At 47.3% G+C, this 17,292-nt stretch overlaps 1 protein-coding gene and 2 non-coding genes across 5 annotated transcripts in view; 1 reads left to right on the top strand and 2 right to left on the bottom strand.

Annotated features, from left to right (window-relative positions):
* The window catches only part of Zc3h12d (zinc finger CCCH type containing 12D), a 38,075-nt gene that overhangs the window by 17,589 nt on the left and 3,194 nt on the right, over positions 1 to 17,292 (bottom strand). For all 3 annotated transcript variants that reach the window (XM_006512724.2, NM_172785.3, XM_006512723.4), the window contains exon 2: positions 12,661 to 13,044. In XM_006512724.2, the coding sequence (XP_006512787.1) occupies positions 12,661 to 12,974 (314 nt within the window). In that variant the 5' untranslated portion in view covers positions 12,975 to 13,044. The remainder of the gene's footprint in view (positions 1 to 12,660; positions 13,045 to 17,292) is intronic.
* Gm24726 lies at positions 4,328 to 4,448 on the top strand. The gene has a single exon (XR_003949124.1). It is a non-coding gene; the product is annotated as a small nucleolar RNA SNORA40 (small nucleolar RNA).
* Mir5104 (microRNA 5104) lies at positions 16,335 to 16,428 on the bottom strand. The gene has a single exon (NR_039563.1). It is a non-coding gene; the product is annotated as a microRNA 5104 (primary transcript).

Below are 17,292 nucleotides of genomic sequence, written 5' to 3'. Positions count from 1 at the left end.
GAAGCAGTGTCCCCCAAATCCCACAAAATACATCAATATTGCAGAAAAGGAAGGGCTATGTGAGCCCATGATGCATCTTGTTGACCTCTTAAAAATAATCTTCCTAGCCAGACATCTTTAATCCCAGCACTTAGGAAGCCAAGGAAAGTGGATCTCTGTGAGTTCTGGGCCAGCCTTGTGTACATAGTGAATTCCAGTCCAGTCAGGGATACATAGTGAGGCCATGTTTTAAGAAAAAGAAATCATCTTCCTTAAGCAGAGGATAATGGTACATGCCTTTAATCCTAGTACCTTGAAGGTAGAAACAGGAAGATCAAAAGCCAATGGTTATCCTTGGCTATATATTGAGGCTAGCCTGGGCTAGATAGGACCTTGCTATGGAAGAAAGGAGGGTTGTTTTGCTTCATCTTAGAGGGCTGATGGATGTACAGGGGTTTTAACTTTGAAGTAGATGAAAGAATGTGGGGGGAGGGGCACCTGTGTATGGCTTACAAAGCTTCACTGGCCCATTGAGGACAGTGAGTGGGTGTGAGGCATGAGATAAGAGCTGGAGAAATCATGAAGCAAGTGTCACTGGTTAGACCCAAGCTGCTGCTGCATAAATGAGAATTGAAAATGAATTCGGGGACGACTAGAAGGTACCAGAACTCAGTTTCTGGATGTGGAAGGGACAAAGACAGTATCAGGGACATCCATGTTCCTCATTATCACAGTGAGATGTGGAAGTGACTGAAAAACGTTTCAGGTACTTTCAGGTTCCTCATATAAATGTGCAATGGACCTTGAGCTGACAGGGGAATTCTGAGAAGGGCTGTGGTTGGGAGAAGGACCATTCATAAGTTTGGCTTTGGATATAGAGTGACTTAGATCACTAAGTAAACACCAAGAGGTCAAAGGAGAGATCTGAGTGGTAAAGGTTGAAGATCACCCTTGTTTAAGCAAGAGTCGAAACTACAGCATGGACATAAAGAATCTCTCCAAAAGACAAGAAGAAAAACAACCAGGTGTACCGGGGTCCCAGCCGACACTGAGGTACTGAGGTTGATGCACATATATGTATATATAAACACACATTTGGTGGATGGAGCAGAGCCCCAACAGTTTATTTTTTTTCTCTCAGCCTTTATATAGCTTCTTAGACTTCTTCATGAAATTACCTCATAGGTAAAATGTTACACAAAAGGGAGTTACAGAAGGGTGTTGATGTTAAATTCAAAGTGGCATTTCACTCTATAAGCTCATTATAAGCTCAAAGCAACAGTTTCACATGTCCTTGCTTTATCACAGTGCACACCTTATGGCCTCTCATCCTTGGACCTGATCTAGAATGAATGTTTTCCCTTGATCACACATCTGTCCCAAGCCCATTTCTCTTCATTGTTTTCCTTATTTTGCAGCCTTTACTTACTATTCTACAAGGAGAGGTTACATTCTATTCTTGATTCTAACTTTATTATATCTTTCTGGCAAAACAACTAAAACCATCCCCTTAAACTTTCTTCCTAAAGTTAAACAGCATTATTATACGAAAGTACATCTTCATATTGATCTGCAGAACATTTGCCAATAGATTGGGCTGATGCACAGGGATCATTAGGTTATGTAATAGTGGTACGAAAGGAATATCAGCAGTGAGAAGCAATCCTGAGACGAACCTTCTGGGGTCCATGCCTCTCAAGAGCCCACCCACCACAGCCATGCAAAACAGTGGGCCACCTCCAGAAAACTCTCTTGCTTGCCATAACCCTTCCTCCATGGCTTTAGTCACAGGTGTGCTGTTGTCTAGAAGCCCGGGAAAGAGGCAGCCAAGCGCCCTCTGGGGAATGGCGAAACCTAAAGGCTTCCGTTGGAGTTGGTCAATTCAGGTCCTTGGTGTTTTGCTGGAGACAGAGACAAGTGGCTGGATCTGGGACAGTGTGGGGGGAAGTCGACAGGCTGAGCCATGAGTATGGCAGTGTCTGGCTTCTCTCTGGATCAGACCGTTTTCCCCACTTCTCTGCTTTCCCCCCAGCTCTTCACTCAGCCGGGCACCTCCCCAGATGCTGTCACTGGGTCTTTGCAGCAGTTACCCCTGACCTCTCTCTGCATTCACTCCTCTTCCTTCTTCCCTGCGTCCCTGAAGTCTTGCTTCCTCAGGAAAGCATGCCCTGACTTCTTAGGGTCTGTATCACAGACACTCTCTAGAATTTACCACCCCATCCAGACACAGCGTAATCTCACTTGTAATCTCAGCACCCAGGAGGCTGGGGCAAAATCATTGCCTGGAGTTGCAGGCCACACTGACTACTTATATAGCAAAAGCTTGTCAAAATAGAAAGCAAAACAAACAAACAAACAACAACAACAACAAAACACACACACACACACACACACACACAGAGTTGTTCCCAGGGAGGGGGCTCTACAGGACTAAAGTCCAGGGCCTGACTAGCTTGGTCCCTGAATATTGGTGAAGGCTTACTAAAAACCTGCTGTGTAGATTCATGATGGAGACGATGCCAACCTTAGAACCAGCAGAAAGAGGGACATCACAGGCAAAAGGGAGGATTGCCTGGAAAGACCCTGATACAGCCCTATTCTGGGGACCCAAAACATAGCAATGTGCCCACAAGTCACAGAGGAAGCACAAGGGACATAGAGACCAGAACAGGAAGAGGCCAGAGGCATCGGATCCATCTAGAGCTGGAGGTGACGGTTGGCTGTGAGCTGCCTGGTGTGGGAACTGAACTGGGGTCTTCTAGAAGACTGGCAAGTACTCTGAACTGCTGAGCCACCTCTCCAGCCTGAGACAGTTCTTAGAAGGTTTTCTAGAAGCAGTCAGCTCATATCCAGTTGGAGACCACACTGAGTTTCCCTAACTGCACTCTATTGTGTGACTGTCCCTGTCTCTTGGGAGGGTGAGACAGACACAGGTTTACAGAGTAAGAAGGGAAGTGTAGGGAAGCAACCAATCTGTAGAGCCACAAGCCAGACCCCCAGCAGATATAAGCTATCTCTGGGGATTTCTTCAGCTTCAGTAGCCATAAGGATCCTGACTTGACGTTTCTCTTCTCAGCCACAGAGGCTGTGCTAGGAGGCTTGTGCAAACAGTAAGGAGAAGATACCAGCCGGATGCCCTGGGAAATGAGGAGGAAATGAAGCGTTAGTCCCTTCCAACCACCCACACTGACTGGCTGGAAGAAGAAAGGTCAGAGGCGAGGCTGTCATTCCCCAGGTTCCTCCTGACCCCTCCTCCTTCTGATAAGTCCCAGGAGGGGCACATCCAAACTCTCCCCAAACCGGGCCACTTGATTTAAAAGTGGCCCATAGTGGAGCTGGAAACAACTCCCCAGGCCTCTTACAGGCCCTAGGCCTGGAGGTTCTGAGAGAGCTGGGGATGGAACAACAGGTCCATGCTGGAGGAGAATAGTTTCAGCCAAAAGACATTCCTATAAGGAGCCTTAGAAACTCTTCTTCTAAAAAGCACTGCCCTTCACTCAGTCCCACAGTGATCAGTAAGGTCGCTAGGGCAGCACAGGCCATGTCCAGAATTGGACGCTCTGCCCTAGGGAAAGTTGTCTAGCAAACACCAGATAGGCTTCTTTGATGATGATGGCGATCAAAAGATGTAACAACCTCTTGGGATAAAACCTGTAGCCGTCTGGAGCTGAAACGGGGCACCATATTTTGACCAGGACTGTGTGATTACACATACCTCTCCTGCCTCACTCCAATTCTCCCTTTATTTAAACCTAAAGTTCACATCAATACTCTGAATTTAGAGTCTCTGGGTCCCTTTATCTGTTCCTTTTGCAATGCACACTAATTAAGACTGTTTGCTGTTTTCTCCAATTCCTTGATTCTTTAATTAGCATGTTGCAACAGGTACCAAAGCCCCAGGTTTGACCTAGCATTCTTGTTACGATTCCAGTTCACCAGGACATCCTGTGGTAGACATGAGACCTGCTCAGTCAAGACCCAAGACCTCCTGTCCCAGCTATCACAGGTGGGGTCCCCTGTGCTTATTGGGAAAGGAGTCAGGACAGGGATGGAAGCACAGAGCCTAAGTCATGCAGAAGGCTAGACCAGGAGGGAACACCATACAGGTATAGACAAATGTCAGGTCAGCCCCTCCCCTTTGTAAAAATTGAGGATCTGTCCACCAAGAGTACTCTGAAGGACAGACACCCACCCCATCCTCCACATTCACTCCCTCAGGCACACACAGCTCCCGAACACAGTCATACAGCCCCAGCCAGTTCTCAAATACAATGGTCACTACCACAATTACTCTGAAAAATGTCCTGGGGCTCTCCATGAACTTATCTTAATTGCTCTGAAGCCATGCAGCATTTGTGTGTGTTTGTTGAACTGATGGACACAGACTTAAAGACAGGTGCAAAAGGCAACCCTCTTTGCAACCTAGAACGCACTAGTCAATGAGTTCCGACACACGTAGAAGGAGTATGGTAGGTGAGACAGCTTGAAATGTTGACAGCAGTAAAAATATAATTGGCTCCAAAACAACTGACAAACACAAATCAGCCAGCCTCCCTTCTCTGATCTTTTGATGGGTATATTTGGGCAGAGAGAAAAGGAGGGAAACTGAGTCCCCGTAGAGTTCCAGTCACCCCTGGTCCCTTTCCGGGAGGAATGTGCCCACCTGGGTGTTTGTCCCTGTCTTTGCACCAACTTACAAACTCCTATTACAAGACAGTGCTGGAGCTAAACCACCTGCCGGGGGTGCCCCTGTAATCCTAGGAGGTTACAAAACAGAATGGTAAGCTTTGGGCTAGCCTTGTCTAACGTTGAGTTTCAGACTAGCCTAGACTATAGAGAAAGATCTTTTCTCAAAAGATTCCAAGCACAGAGCCTCAAGACATAGCTCAGCTGACACTGTGCTTGTCTGGCATGTTCAAGGCTCTGTGTTTGTTCCTGGCATCAAATAAGTCAGCCATGGTGATGCATGCGTGTAATCCCAGCACTCAGGAAGCAGAGACAGGAAAATCTGGAGGCAATCATCAGCTTTGGTAACACCGGAAGTTTGGGGCCAACCTGATCTACATAAGACCCTGTCTTAAAACAACAACAAAAAAGAAAAGCAGAAAAAATAATAAGAAGAAAAGAGAAAAGACACACCTGTGGCTTTAGGGTCTCTTTTTAGAGGTATAGGGACAAGTAGGGAGGCATAACGCTCATTTAAATAACTGTAGAGAGCTCTATTTAACAGTCATGCGACTCACTTTGTCATTACATGACTCCCTTGAGGAAATGACTTTCACCCCATTTTACCCTTATGGAAACTAAAGCAAAAAACATGCCCAGCTCTCTGACCCGGTGATCACTCAGTCTGTCACTACAAAGTCTTCCTTTCCCCAAAATCTTTGGGGCCAAGACAGTAAAGTCTTGGACACTGAGAATCCTCCCACTTGGAGGAGCTTCCATGGAGAGATTAACAGATACTGGGAACAGGGCTGCCATGAGGCCATGGGAAAGGAAATGGGGGCCTAGAGGTTTTGAATATTGGGAGGGTAGAAAAGGGAAGTGGTTGGTGTCCAAAACAAATTCTGCCTATATGGCAACTGTGCCTGCAGCAGCCAGTTAGAGGACTGTCATTTGCTCAAACTAGATGATATGATTACACACCAGACAGTACTGACTAGTGTTCAAGAATCCCCTGCAGAAGTCAGGGGCTCACAAGACGGCCCATGGTGTACAAGGTCATGATCATGGGGTGGGATGAACAGAGGTGTCTCAGGCCTCTGAGATGGAGAGGCTATTTCCACCCCATTTCTTATTGGAGGCCCAAACCAGTAGCGCTCTGAATCTGCCCAGTGGAAGGTCTAACCCGGTTTGGGTCAATGGAAGGAAGGAGGATTACAGGAGCTGTCCTGGCTGCCCTCTTCTTGGTGAGGCAGAAATGGGTGTGGATTTGAGTTGGAGCAGACGACCCCAGCCCAGAAGCAAACCCTCACCAGATGTCATGCATAGTGACTAACATCTGTAAGCCCAGTACTCAGGAGGCCAAGGCAGAAGTTTAGGGACAGTTCAGCCCATATACCAAGACTTTGTTTTAAAACACACCAGCCTGGTGCGGTGGTTGCTTCGGGAAGAGATGGGGAGGGGAGAGGGTAGGCTGGAGATAGAGTTCATTAGCAGAATGCATTCGTAGTCTGCACAAAGCCCTGGTTTCATCCCCAGTGCTTCATAAAACCAAGCACCGTGGTAGCTGTCTGTCAGCACTCCAGCAGTGGAGGCATGGGAACCAGAAGGTCAGGGTAATCTGCTACATACAGTGATCAAAGTCAGCCTTGGCTACACAAAGCTGTGTCTCTATAAAGAAAGTACATTCATTGCTAGACATTTGTCATGAGGCCAGGTGTCTAGAGGACAGTTATACAGCTTACATTGTGTTTTCTCTCCTCCTTTCCTTCATATGAACATATGTGCACACACACACACACACACCTGTCAAAAGGACTCTAATGGATTCTGGGTCGTGAGTCTATCAGAGCCACCCACTCAATACGCACATGATTCGTGGGGAACCCAGCACTGGCTGTAACACAAAGTGTCTTGGTACTGGCCCTGCAAATCTCTGGGGAAGGAAATAGGGGCCTGGCACATCCTGTCCATAGCTGGCACTCTACCCAGGAGACCACTGATGACAGGACAAAGGCCTATGGGGATGTGGTTCTCCAGTCTGTGGTCCTTTCCCAGGCCAAATGTAGGGAGAGGCGAGAGCTTCAGGGATGGGAATGGATAAAGGTGATGGAGAGATGACAGAAAAGTGGTGATGGGCAGCTTTGTAAAAAGTATAAAGCCCAGAGCTGGTGTTTTCTTGATCTGTGACCTTAGGGGAACCATTGTGTGTCTGAGAATCCACAAAAGAGAAGTCCCTTTCTTTATGGGAAGATTGAGTTCATCTCTTTCTAGAACATGTAAAATAAGTTCTGTGGATCTTAGCATGTCAGAATTTTTTTAAGTCTTCTGGCCTGGTATCAGTGGTACATGCCTTTAATCCCAGCACTCAGGAGGTGGAGGTGAAGGCAGAGGCAAGCAGATTTCTGTGAGCTCAAGACCAGCCTGGTCTAAGAACAAGTTCCAGATCAGGGAGGGCTATACAGAGAAGCCCTGTCTCAAACCTGTCCCCCATCAAAAAGGGCTTCTGCAGTTACTTAGTCCAGCTCAATTGTGTAAATAGGCTTCTAAAAAAGAACAAGGTCTGGAACTCGTGTAGACGCCTCATTTGAAAAGCTGGACACATACTTAGTCAACTTGTTTAGCCATTGATTAATTAATTCCAATGAAGTAAAAGGAAATCACTTTGAACAGTCGGGCCCTCTGTGGTATTAGCTACACTCCAAGGTTTCCATAGCCACGTGGAGCAAATGACTTCCACAGCAGCAATGCAGCTCCAGAGCCTTCCACCCTCACAGTCCCCATGGACAGCCTTGGGACAAGTACTCAGAACTCGGACTTCCAGGCACAGAACTACTCCATCCTCTGGCTCTGGCCTTCTGTTTTCCCGTGTGGACACGAGGAATGCAAGGGGACCGTGGAAACATCTGAGGCCTGGCTCCCCTCCACGTTACAACTCAGGGTTATCCTTTTTTTTTTTTTTTTTTTGGTTTTTCTTAATTGGGCTTGTTCCTTACACAACGACAAAGTAAGCTATCATGTAGAGGAACCCAAAGGACTCCTTGTGTTGTTAAACTGAGGAGACAGAAGGCTTTCAAAGCTTCTTGTGGGGTAGCCCCACACACCCAGCTCCCTCCTGTGTAGATGAGTCATGATCAGAAAGTGTTTCAGAAATCCAATGTGTCCTGAACAAATACATCACCCTTTGCTCATAAATGCCTTAAATCCAGGGCCCAGAACAATTCATCTGGACTTAGCCATCATCCACAGTTTCAGTCTAAACAACCTGAAGTACAGCTGGGGAGGCACCACTGGAAGCCGGGTCTAACCTGAGTCAAGGGCTAACCTTCTCAAAACCCATCAAGTCCCTTCCCCAGCAGCTGGGAGGTTCAGATAGAAGGACAGATGACTCCACGTGAACATTCTATATTGGCACAGGTTATGTGGCATGGTGCATTATCTCTAACTTCTCATTGTATGCCAGTGGTCCCTAATGCTTTGGGGATCACAGACCCTTTCATTATTTATTAAAATCCATACATCTCTGCAGAGAAGCAATAGTAATTGTGCACAAATATGCCATAATACATATCATTGCAAGCCACTCATAGCTTTGAAAGTAGATGGGCCCCAGATCCAGGCCTGCAGGAAAAACTAAAAAGTAGATTCCCCATCAGTCTGTGCTCCAGAAACAAAAGCACATGAAGGCGTGAAGGCGTGGTGGTGTGGTGAGCCATCAAATGACAGCAGGTGTTAGACTGCAGGAAACTTCCCGACAACTGGGGGGTTGAGGGAGGAGCAAGCCTTGTTACCAAAAGTGAGGCTTCTGTTTTCTCTAAGCAGTGGCATGGGCCACCACCAGCTCCAGGGGAGGGAAGGACAGCCAGCTGTGGAAGTTGTCCCTGCCAACAGTAGCCATGCTGCTTATAGGTTAGGGATAAAAAGACACATGTCCCACCACCACTTCAAGGCTTCAAGCTCTACTCTGTTCCCCCGAGAGCAGACAGCAGCCTCACCTCTCAAAGCAGAGGGTAGCAGTGTCTGGGATCCTATGAACCTCAAACGAGGAGGACCTCCTAAGAGCATCTTTCTGGGATTAATAGAATTTTGTGTTCAGGAGCTGGAGGGATGGCTCAGCATTTAAGAGCACTGACTGCTCTTCCAGAGAACCCAGGTTCAATTCCCAGCACCAGAATGGCAGTTCACAATGGCCTGTAACTCCCATTCCAGGGGATCTGACATCCTCACACAGATATACATGCAGTCAAAACACCAACGTACATAAAATAATCTTTTTAAAAAATCTGTTCTCTGTAGGAAGTGAGACACCAGTTTGAGTTTCCATCCTGCATTCTCTATAAAGGGGGCGAAGGGGGGGCTCTCTGTGGTCATCTTTTTCATGGCTGAGGATCTGGTTGGCCCTGGGAACAAACTGTCCCCTGGAGGGCACAGTGGAGGGGCAGAGAATCTACATAGACCTCCTCTGTGCTCTTAGAACTTGGCCTTTAAGAGAAATTAATTACAGTCCATAGTCAAGGGGTTGTTATATTATTTGTTCTTCTCCCTAGGATCCAAGGAGCAAAGAAGTGTGTGTGTGTGTGTGTGTGTGTGTGTGTGTGTGTGTGTGTGTGCATGTGCACGCGTGAGCATTCACACACACACACACACACACACACTCACACTGAAGTATTTGGTAGACAGAAAGTATAGGAAAACACTTAGACGTTGACATGTTTTTTGCAGTGAGTCTGTGTGAGGGTTTCCATTTGCAACCCACACAGATTAAGCGTGGGAAGATAAAACTGACTACAGTGGGAGGGTTGGGTGGCAGTGGTAGTACTGAATAGATTGACCTAAGACACTTACTTCATAGTCATGTTGTCATGTACAGATAGAAGATGTAGTTTCAGTTTGAATTCCAGACTGCAGCAGAGTTCCATCCTCCAGCCCCCCAAAAAAACCCATGAGCTCTCTAGCCTCATTTTCAACAGTGTTCTCTGATTCCCAAGGAGAATGCTTCTTCCTGAGGTAGTCTGTTTGTGATATGGCCACTCCAGCACTTTCTCTCAAACTTGGGAACTTGTTCCATCTTGGGGCTGACATGGGCTTTGATTTGGTTAGTGATGCCTACAATCAGACCCTTTTTCAATCACTGCCTAGTAAGCTTTGTCCAGATCACGCAGAAGTCAGGTATCTCTTCCCCTGCACTTTCTAAGGCTGCTAGAACATTTTTAATTTACACTTATTGATTGGTACAGTCATACGTGGGAAGGTCAGAGGACAGCTAGCATTACTCCCCGTTTCTCTTTCTACCACGTGGGTCTCAGGGAGAAAACTCAGGTCTTCAGATTTGGCAACAGGTATCTTTATCAGCTGAGCAACCTCACTGGCCACTGGATTCTCTCAAGCCTCTGTCCTGGCTAGTTTATTCTCAACTTGACAAGTTAGGGACAGAAGGGAACCACAGTTGAGAAGATGCCTCTGTCAGACAGATTTATACACAAATTTATGGGGAATTTTCTTAGTCAGAGGTTAATGTGAAGGGTCTAGACCTTGTGGGTATTGATATCCTGGGCAAGTGGTCCTGGTGTGTATTTAAAAAAAAAACAAAACAAAACAAAAAGGCAGGCTGAGGAAGCTGTGAAGAACAGACCAGTAAGTAGAATTCCTCGTTGGCCTCTGCTTCGGTTCCTGTCTCTGAGTTCCTGCCCTGAGTTTCCACTTTGGCTTCTCCTGAGATGAACTGTAACCTGAAAGCCAATTAAACCTTTCCTCCCCGAATTATTTCTGGCCATGGTGTCTCATCACAGCAATAGAAACGCCCTAACATTGTCTCTTTAACACCTCACAGACCAAGATGTCGTAGGTTTCCCGTCTGCTGCCGAAAAGGGGCGTAGGAGAGACAGCGAAAGCGCGAATGCACAGTAGGAGCCAGGGGCTCCATCACCACTTGATACTATCCCTGTGGGCAAACCTAGCCGATAAAAGGGGGGGGGGGGGCATATTCTTAAGGCACACCATGCTGGGCGCGTGGGGACACCCACAGGGCTGAACCATTCCAAACTTCTGTCCTACACTGCCAAATTCAAAGTGAGCTCAGATCCCTGGGGGGAGCCTCAGATGCTTGTCGACATGTTTGGAGCCGCTGATAACTGCTTTTCGGAATTCCTACTCAGCTTTTAAAAGGGGAAGTGCGAGTATTTATAGCTGTGAGTGAGCTATTTCCTATGACTCTGCCCTCTGCCCGCCTGTAACTCAGCCAAGTTTGCGCAATGCCCTCCTCACCCAGCACTGAGGGTGGAATCTTGGGAGATTGGGCCACAGCGGAGCTTTGCCAGATCAGGCACAATAGCCACACGCGCCATCAAGCTGGAATCTCTGCACACAAGGAAGAAGCCAAGTTACAAAGACTGACCTGGCCCCGTCTGCAGCTCAAGATGGGAGCAGACACACAAGAACTGCAGCCTTGCCTCACCACCGGCCCCAAGCAGAGGGCTTTGAGCACAACCTAAGCACTTCTGGTTCTCAGGCCCTAAAGGTGGAGATCTACCGGCCTGCTCTCCACAGAGAGGAACCGAGTACTCTCGCCTTTCCAGAATAACACAGCTGGCTGGGGACAGACTCCATAGAAGGAGCCCTATCTGCCAACACCTAACCCTGGGCTCCTGTCTGTCACTTGCTTCGTTCCTTCTGAAGAAAGCTGCTCCTCTTGTGAGCATGGTTAGCATCAACTTGCTGAGCAGGCTACAACAGGCACTTTTCCTAGCTCCCTACTAGGAAGGGTTGATTCCACATCACAGAACCAGAGAGCAATTTGCCTGGTTCACACAGCTACCAAGATACAGAACAGGGTTTGAAAGTCTGATCTAGGAGAAAGAAAGGAGAGAGAGAGAGAGAGGGAGAGGGAGAGAGAGAGAGAGAGAGAGAGAGAGAGAGAGAGAGAGAGAGAGAGAGAAGGAACCCAACAAAGTAAAATGAGAGCTAGCATTTGCTCTAGCTGTACTGCCTCTGGTATGTATACCCAGAAGAACCTAAACCAAGCACAGCATCAGCTTTCACACCCATCTCTGCCAAAACCCTCCTCACGGTATGTGGGTCATAGAGTCAGTCCAGATACCCATGCCTTTGCTCATAGAGAACAGTAGCCTGACTTTGGGTAGCTGTTCCTCACTACGACCCCCTCCCCCCTGCAACTACTGGAAAGTTACCTTCCAGATGGTCCCTGCAGGCTAACACCTGCTGTCATTTGATGGCTCACAATACCACGTCTTAGTGTGCTTTTGTTTCTGGAGCAGCTTTTGTTTCTGAAGCCTGAGAGGAGTTTTTGGGTTAAAATCCAGGTATCTGCAGAACTGATGGGAATCTACTTTTTAGTTTTTCCTGCAGGCCTGGATCTGGGGCCCATCTACTTTCAAAGCCATGAATGGCTTACAATGATACGTATTATGCCATATATGTGCACAATTACTATTGCTTCTCTGCAGAGATGTATGGATTTTAATAAATAATTAAAGGGTCTTTTTAGTCTGGAGACTAAAAGAAATGTAATGTGTATACACAATGGCATATACATTTTAAAAAATGATGATTATGTCGTTTGCAGGAAAACAATAATACTTAAGATTCATCTTAATCAATAGAAGCCAGACTCAGAAAGTCGGAGATGGCATATATATGGAATCTCACTTTATATATTGTGTGTGTGTGTGTGTGTGTGTGTGTGTGTGTGTGTGTGTGTATATATATATATATAGCAGGGAAGGATAAGGGGACTATTTGTTGAGGAGGGAGGGGACCAGTGGGAAGAAAGGAGAAGAGACAAGAGGGGTAGTAGAAAGTGTGGGCCAAGCATGTGACATACATGTATGACTATGCCATTAGGAAACCTATTGATTTGTAGAATAGTTTTTAAAAATTCATCCATCAGTCCTAAAACTCTTTGAACCAAACCACAGAGAGGAAATGTTTCCCAGGACTCCTGATAACAAGGTCTCTGGCCCCAGCGCTCAGTAATAAGATGAAGGAAACCAAAGATGCTACCTCATAGCCACATTGCTGCCATCGATCACTATGGGCCGCAGGAAGCGGGCTGGATCTCCGCCAGCCTCTTCTAGGCCTGGTCCCAGGCCCTGCTGGGCAGAGTCTTGGACCCCGCAGCATCCCCGGGGAATCAGCACTACCCCGGTGCCACTGGCTGGATCCTCCTGGGCCCTTGGGCGACTGCCGGTCTGGATCAACTCTTGAAGCACGTCATTGACCAAGGCACTGTCACCCAGTTTGCCCAGCACCCTGACCACGTCCTCCTGGCTGTAGCCCAGTTTCTGGAAAAATTCCATCTTGCTCCGATGCTCCATATTGTGCCAGCTGTTGCTTGGCCCGGCTCCTGCCCCAAGCTTCCTCCTGGCAGAACAGCACAGGCATGAGCTAAAATGAAAAAACAGTCGTCAGGTGTTTGCCGAGCAGCCTGGCAGGCAGGCTACCGGGTGAGAAGGGCACGCAGCGTGCTCCTCCCTCGTGGCGTTATCTATCAGGAAATCATGTGGCTCCAGGTCCCCTTGGGGATTTTCATTTGCTTGGTGTGGCTGGCAAGCCACCGATGCAATTATGCCTCTTTTACTTTTAGTGTATTCTCTGATGCCTTTGTTCCTGTGTGCCTGTACAGGGAAAGTTAACCAGGGCCCAGGGTGGCAAGAGCCAAGTAGGGCACCAAACCAGACAAACCTTTTTAGAGACTCTGTTAGGAGCAAGATGCCATCCACCCAGATTTCTGTACTGAAGTGGTTAGCACCAATACCTCCGGGTGTCACAGTATTTGGAGAAAAAGACCTTTCAAATCAGGTCCTTGGGGACATACCTTCACCCTAAACAGATGCTCTACAAGAAGAGACAAGGTACTTTAGACACACACACATATTAGCTTAGGAGGGTGGAGGGACTCCTGTGGTTGTGAGCAGGTTAGGGCGTGAGACCAGGGAAGGAACCAACATTGTTGACTCTTTGATCTAGAACTTGCAGCCTCCAGAACACAGTGGCTTTCTATTGTGTCAGCCCTTGCTTGCCAAAATGGCTACATCGGTCCTGGTTATAGCAATCCTGGCAGGCAGTATAGGCTGCTGGCTCACCCACAAGAGAATACTCACAGAAGGGGGCCGGCCCCTCCCAGACAGGCAAGGCTACCCGGGAACCCAACTCTGCAGTCTAGCTCAATTGACTGACTCAGATTACACTTAACCTTAAAAATAAACAATCCAGACTCATATTGGGCTCTTCCTCTGGGGACACTCAGCATGGCCTGTCATATCTCCTGTGTAGAGGTGACAATGAAGAGCCTGCACCTGACAGTTGTGTTCAAAGGGAGAAAATGGAATACTCAGGGCACTCCGGGACTCTCTGCTAGTCACAGAAACTTGACACCATTCAAAAATGTGTAAAACTATACAGATGATCCATGAAAACCTAGTCCCCATAAAGGAGCCCAACAGCGCAGAAGTAGAAAGAAGGTATAAAACAAGCTCTACACCTCCAGCGCCTCCTACGCACGACTCCAGCGCTTTCTCTTTGCACCCACCTGCATTTAATAGAGACACACGGATATGGTCTTGGGGTTGCCTCTGGCTTATTTTTGCATGCATGATGCCGAGCTGTGTGTATCGTTAGTCAGCAGCTTGCCTTTGTCCTTTAAAACTCAGATTGAACATCTTGTCCCGCCAGTTTCCATGATCTGGCTGTTGTATGCCCAGAATCAAACTTGATGGTGAATGAATGAATGAATGAATGAATGATGGTCTTTAGGGTTAACCATACGCCGAATGACGCAAATTTTAGTCCGACTCCTGTTTTTCCACTGCTACAGATGCTGCTTACTGAAGATTCTTGCGCATGCTCCTTTCACTGCCCCACCCCCTTCCCAATGCTATGGACTCTTCACCTTTGCAACCCAATCTTCTGTATGAATCCTTAGCAGGAGGTGTGCTTCTGGGCTAGCCTCCCACTTGGCTGTCACGTGCTTCTGAAGACCTGTCCTTCCAGGGCAGGAACCGGGACAGACTAAGTCAGAGGCTGCCAAGCACAGAGCGTTTCAAGTACAACCTTCTAGACAGAGAGACCTCTACTGCTGCCCCAGAATGTTTGCTCCCACTCTGCCTCTGTGCAAGCCCTCTGGCTTGGACCCAGAATTATATCAACAAAAATCTAACCATATTTCCATCTACCCCAACCCCTAGTGACTACAGAAAGGACGCCAAGTTCCTGAGCCTGCAGAACAGCTGTGTTGCCCTGTGGCTCTGACCTCGGCCACCTCACTACCTACCAGTGGCTCAGCTAGTCCTTACTCAGAGTGAAATGAATCTCTTCCTCATATCTAAATATTTCAGGATGTTCCCAAAAGATGCGCTTCTCTCTGTTTTGCTTTGCACTTTAAATTTCGGGGCACATAGCACTCAGAGGCATCCTCTTGGACTCTACAGACCTAACAGGAGCTCAGCCATGCCACCTACCACAGCACAGCACATTCGTGACCCCCTCACGCAGATTGTTAGTTATTCTTCTCAAGAGACTCAATCGTTCTGGCCCGTCTGCCTCGGAGTCACCATCGCTTAGTGGCACCTGATATAGCTAGTTCAATGGGTTTTTGTTTTGTTTTGTTTTGTTTTGTTTTGTTTTGCTTTTGGGGTTTTTTGTTGTTGTTGTTTAAATTTCTTTTTTTATTAGGTATTTATTTCATTTACACTTCCAATGCTATCCCAAAAGTCCCCCACACACTCCCCCACCCACTCCCACTTTTTGGCCCTGGTGTTCCCCTGTACTGAGGCAGATAAAGTTTGCACAACCAATGGGCCTCTCTTTCCACTGATGGCCGACTAGGCCATCTTCTGGTTCCCTCTGATGGTCTAAGCAGGGGTCTTCCTCTCTTCCCACACATTTTTCCTTGAGTTGTAACTCTCACAGAACAGCATCCTCTAGCGGCCCCAAAGGAGATACTCCAGTGTCCCCTTTGATGCCTGACTTCCACATCCAGTGAGTCATTAACTCTGTTTTCTGGAGACTTTGTGTACCCACCCTGCCCTCCACACACACTGACACTGTCCCATCCTCTTGCTCCATGGAGCAAACTTACTGATTACCTACTCACACTGGCTCCACAGAAACAAAACAAAGCACGCTCTAATCTCAACCTGCTCCTAACCTACTCTGGAAAACAGACCCAAAAAAAAAAGAAAGAAAGAAAAAGAGAGAAAGAAAGAAAGAAAGAAAGAAAGAAAGAAATAAAGAAAGAAAGAAAGTAGAAAGTCATAAACCCAAATAAGTGCCACTGATTGCTTTGGGTTTGGCTTTTTGTTTGTTTACATTTGCATGTCTGTCTGTGTGTGTGTGTGTGTGTATTTGTGCCTATGTGTGTGTGTGTGTGTCTGTGTGTGTATGCCCATGTGTGTGTGTGTATGTCTGTGGGGAGGTATGTATGTGTGTATGTGTGTGTATCTGTGTGTGCATATGTGTGTATATGTCTGTGTGTGTGTCTCTCTCTGGGTATATATGTGTATATATGTCTAGGTGTGTGTCTGTGTGTGTATATGTATCTATGTGTGTGTGTGTGCTGTGTGCTGTGTGCTAGAGTGCTCAGTGGCAGTCAGAGGACATCTTGTAAGACCCTCTTCTCTCGTTTGGCCAGTGTGGTACCTGGGTATGAAAACGAGGTTGTTGGGCTTAGCAGCACGTGCCCTTCCTTGCTGAGCCACCTCACTAGCACAGAACAATTGGTTATAAAACCGTGCTCTCTGGAGCTAGAGAGATGCCTCAACATTTAAGAGCTCTGAGTTCTGTTCCCAGCAGGTACATGGTGGTTCACAACCATCTCTAACTGCAGTTCCAGGAAATCTGATGCTTTCTTCTGACCTCTAAGGGCACCAGGCACATACTTGGTGCACATATATACATGCAGACAAAATACTCATACACAAATAAATCATATATATGTGATAGAAAGAAAATGAAAAATATGCTTTCAAGGTAGAGATGAGGACTAACTTGTTCCCTTTTGCAGGGTAGGGAGGGACAGTCCAGGCTCATCAGGCAAAGGCACTCTCCACCAAGTCCGATGAACTGAGTTTGATCCCCTGCGAGAATCGACTTATGGAGCTTATCCACCGACAATCAATAAGTAAATGTAAGAATAGTGTCAGGAAAGGGCAGAGAAGACTCCTGTGAGGCCTTTGGAGAGGACATTAGGATCTCAACATGAAGTCTGTCCTACGCCACCCGACATCACTAATGCCAAACCGCTACTCAGAGACTCAGTTTCTCCAAACGTCCACAGTCCTCTATCCTGCACGAAGTAAAGGTCAAAACTCACCCACACAAGAACCAGGGCCTCACAGTCGGCCCTACTCTCTTCCCCTTCCCTTAACGGCGTGTCTCCAGTCCAGCCTTGCCTCTCTATGTCTAGTGAGCAGTTCTCTTAGGACCTAGGACTAGGGTCCAATTTTAGACCAAACTTCACGTAGGAAAAGGACCCTCATCTCACACTTAAGTGGGCAGACACTCACTGCCACAGGGCTCCTCCCCTACCTGGAACATCTGCTCTCTTCACAGGCTAAGCCTACTGTCACCTTTTCTGGAAGCTTCCATGAACACTCTACCCCTCAGTGCTTTGCACCCCTGCACTTATTTCAAGAT

The sequence above is a fragment of the Mus musculus genome, chromosome 10 (assembly GCF_000001635.26).
Source record: "Mus musculus strain C57BL/6J chromosome 10, GRCm38.p6 C57BL/6J".
In the NCBI taxonomy this organism is placed as follows: Eukaryota; Metazoa; Chordata; class Mammalia; order Rodentia; family Muridae; genus Mus; species Mus musculus.
Note: the sequence above shows the minus strand (reverse complement) of the source record. Positions and strands in the feature narration are given on the sequence as shown.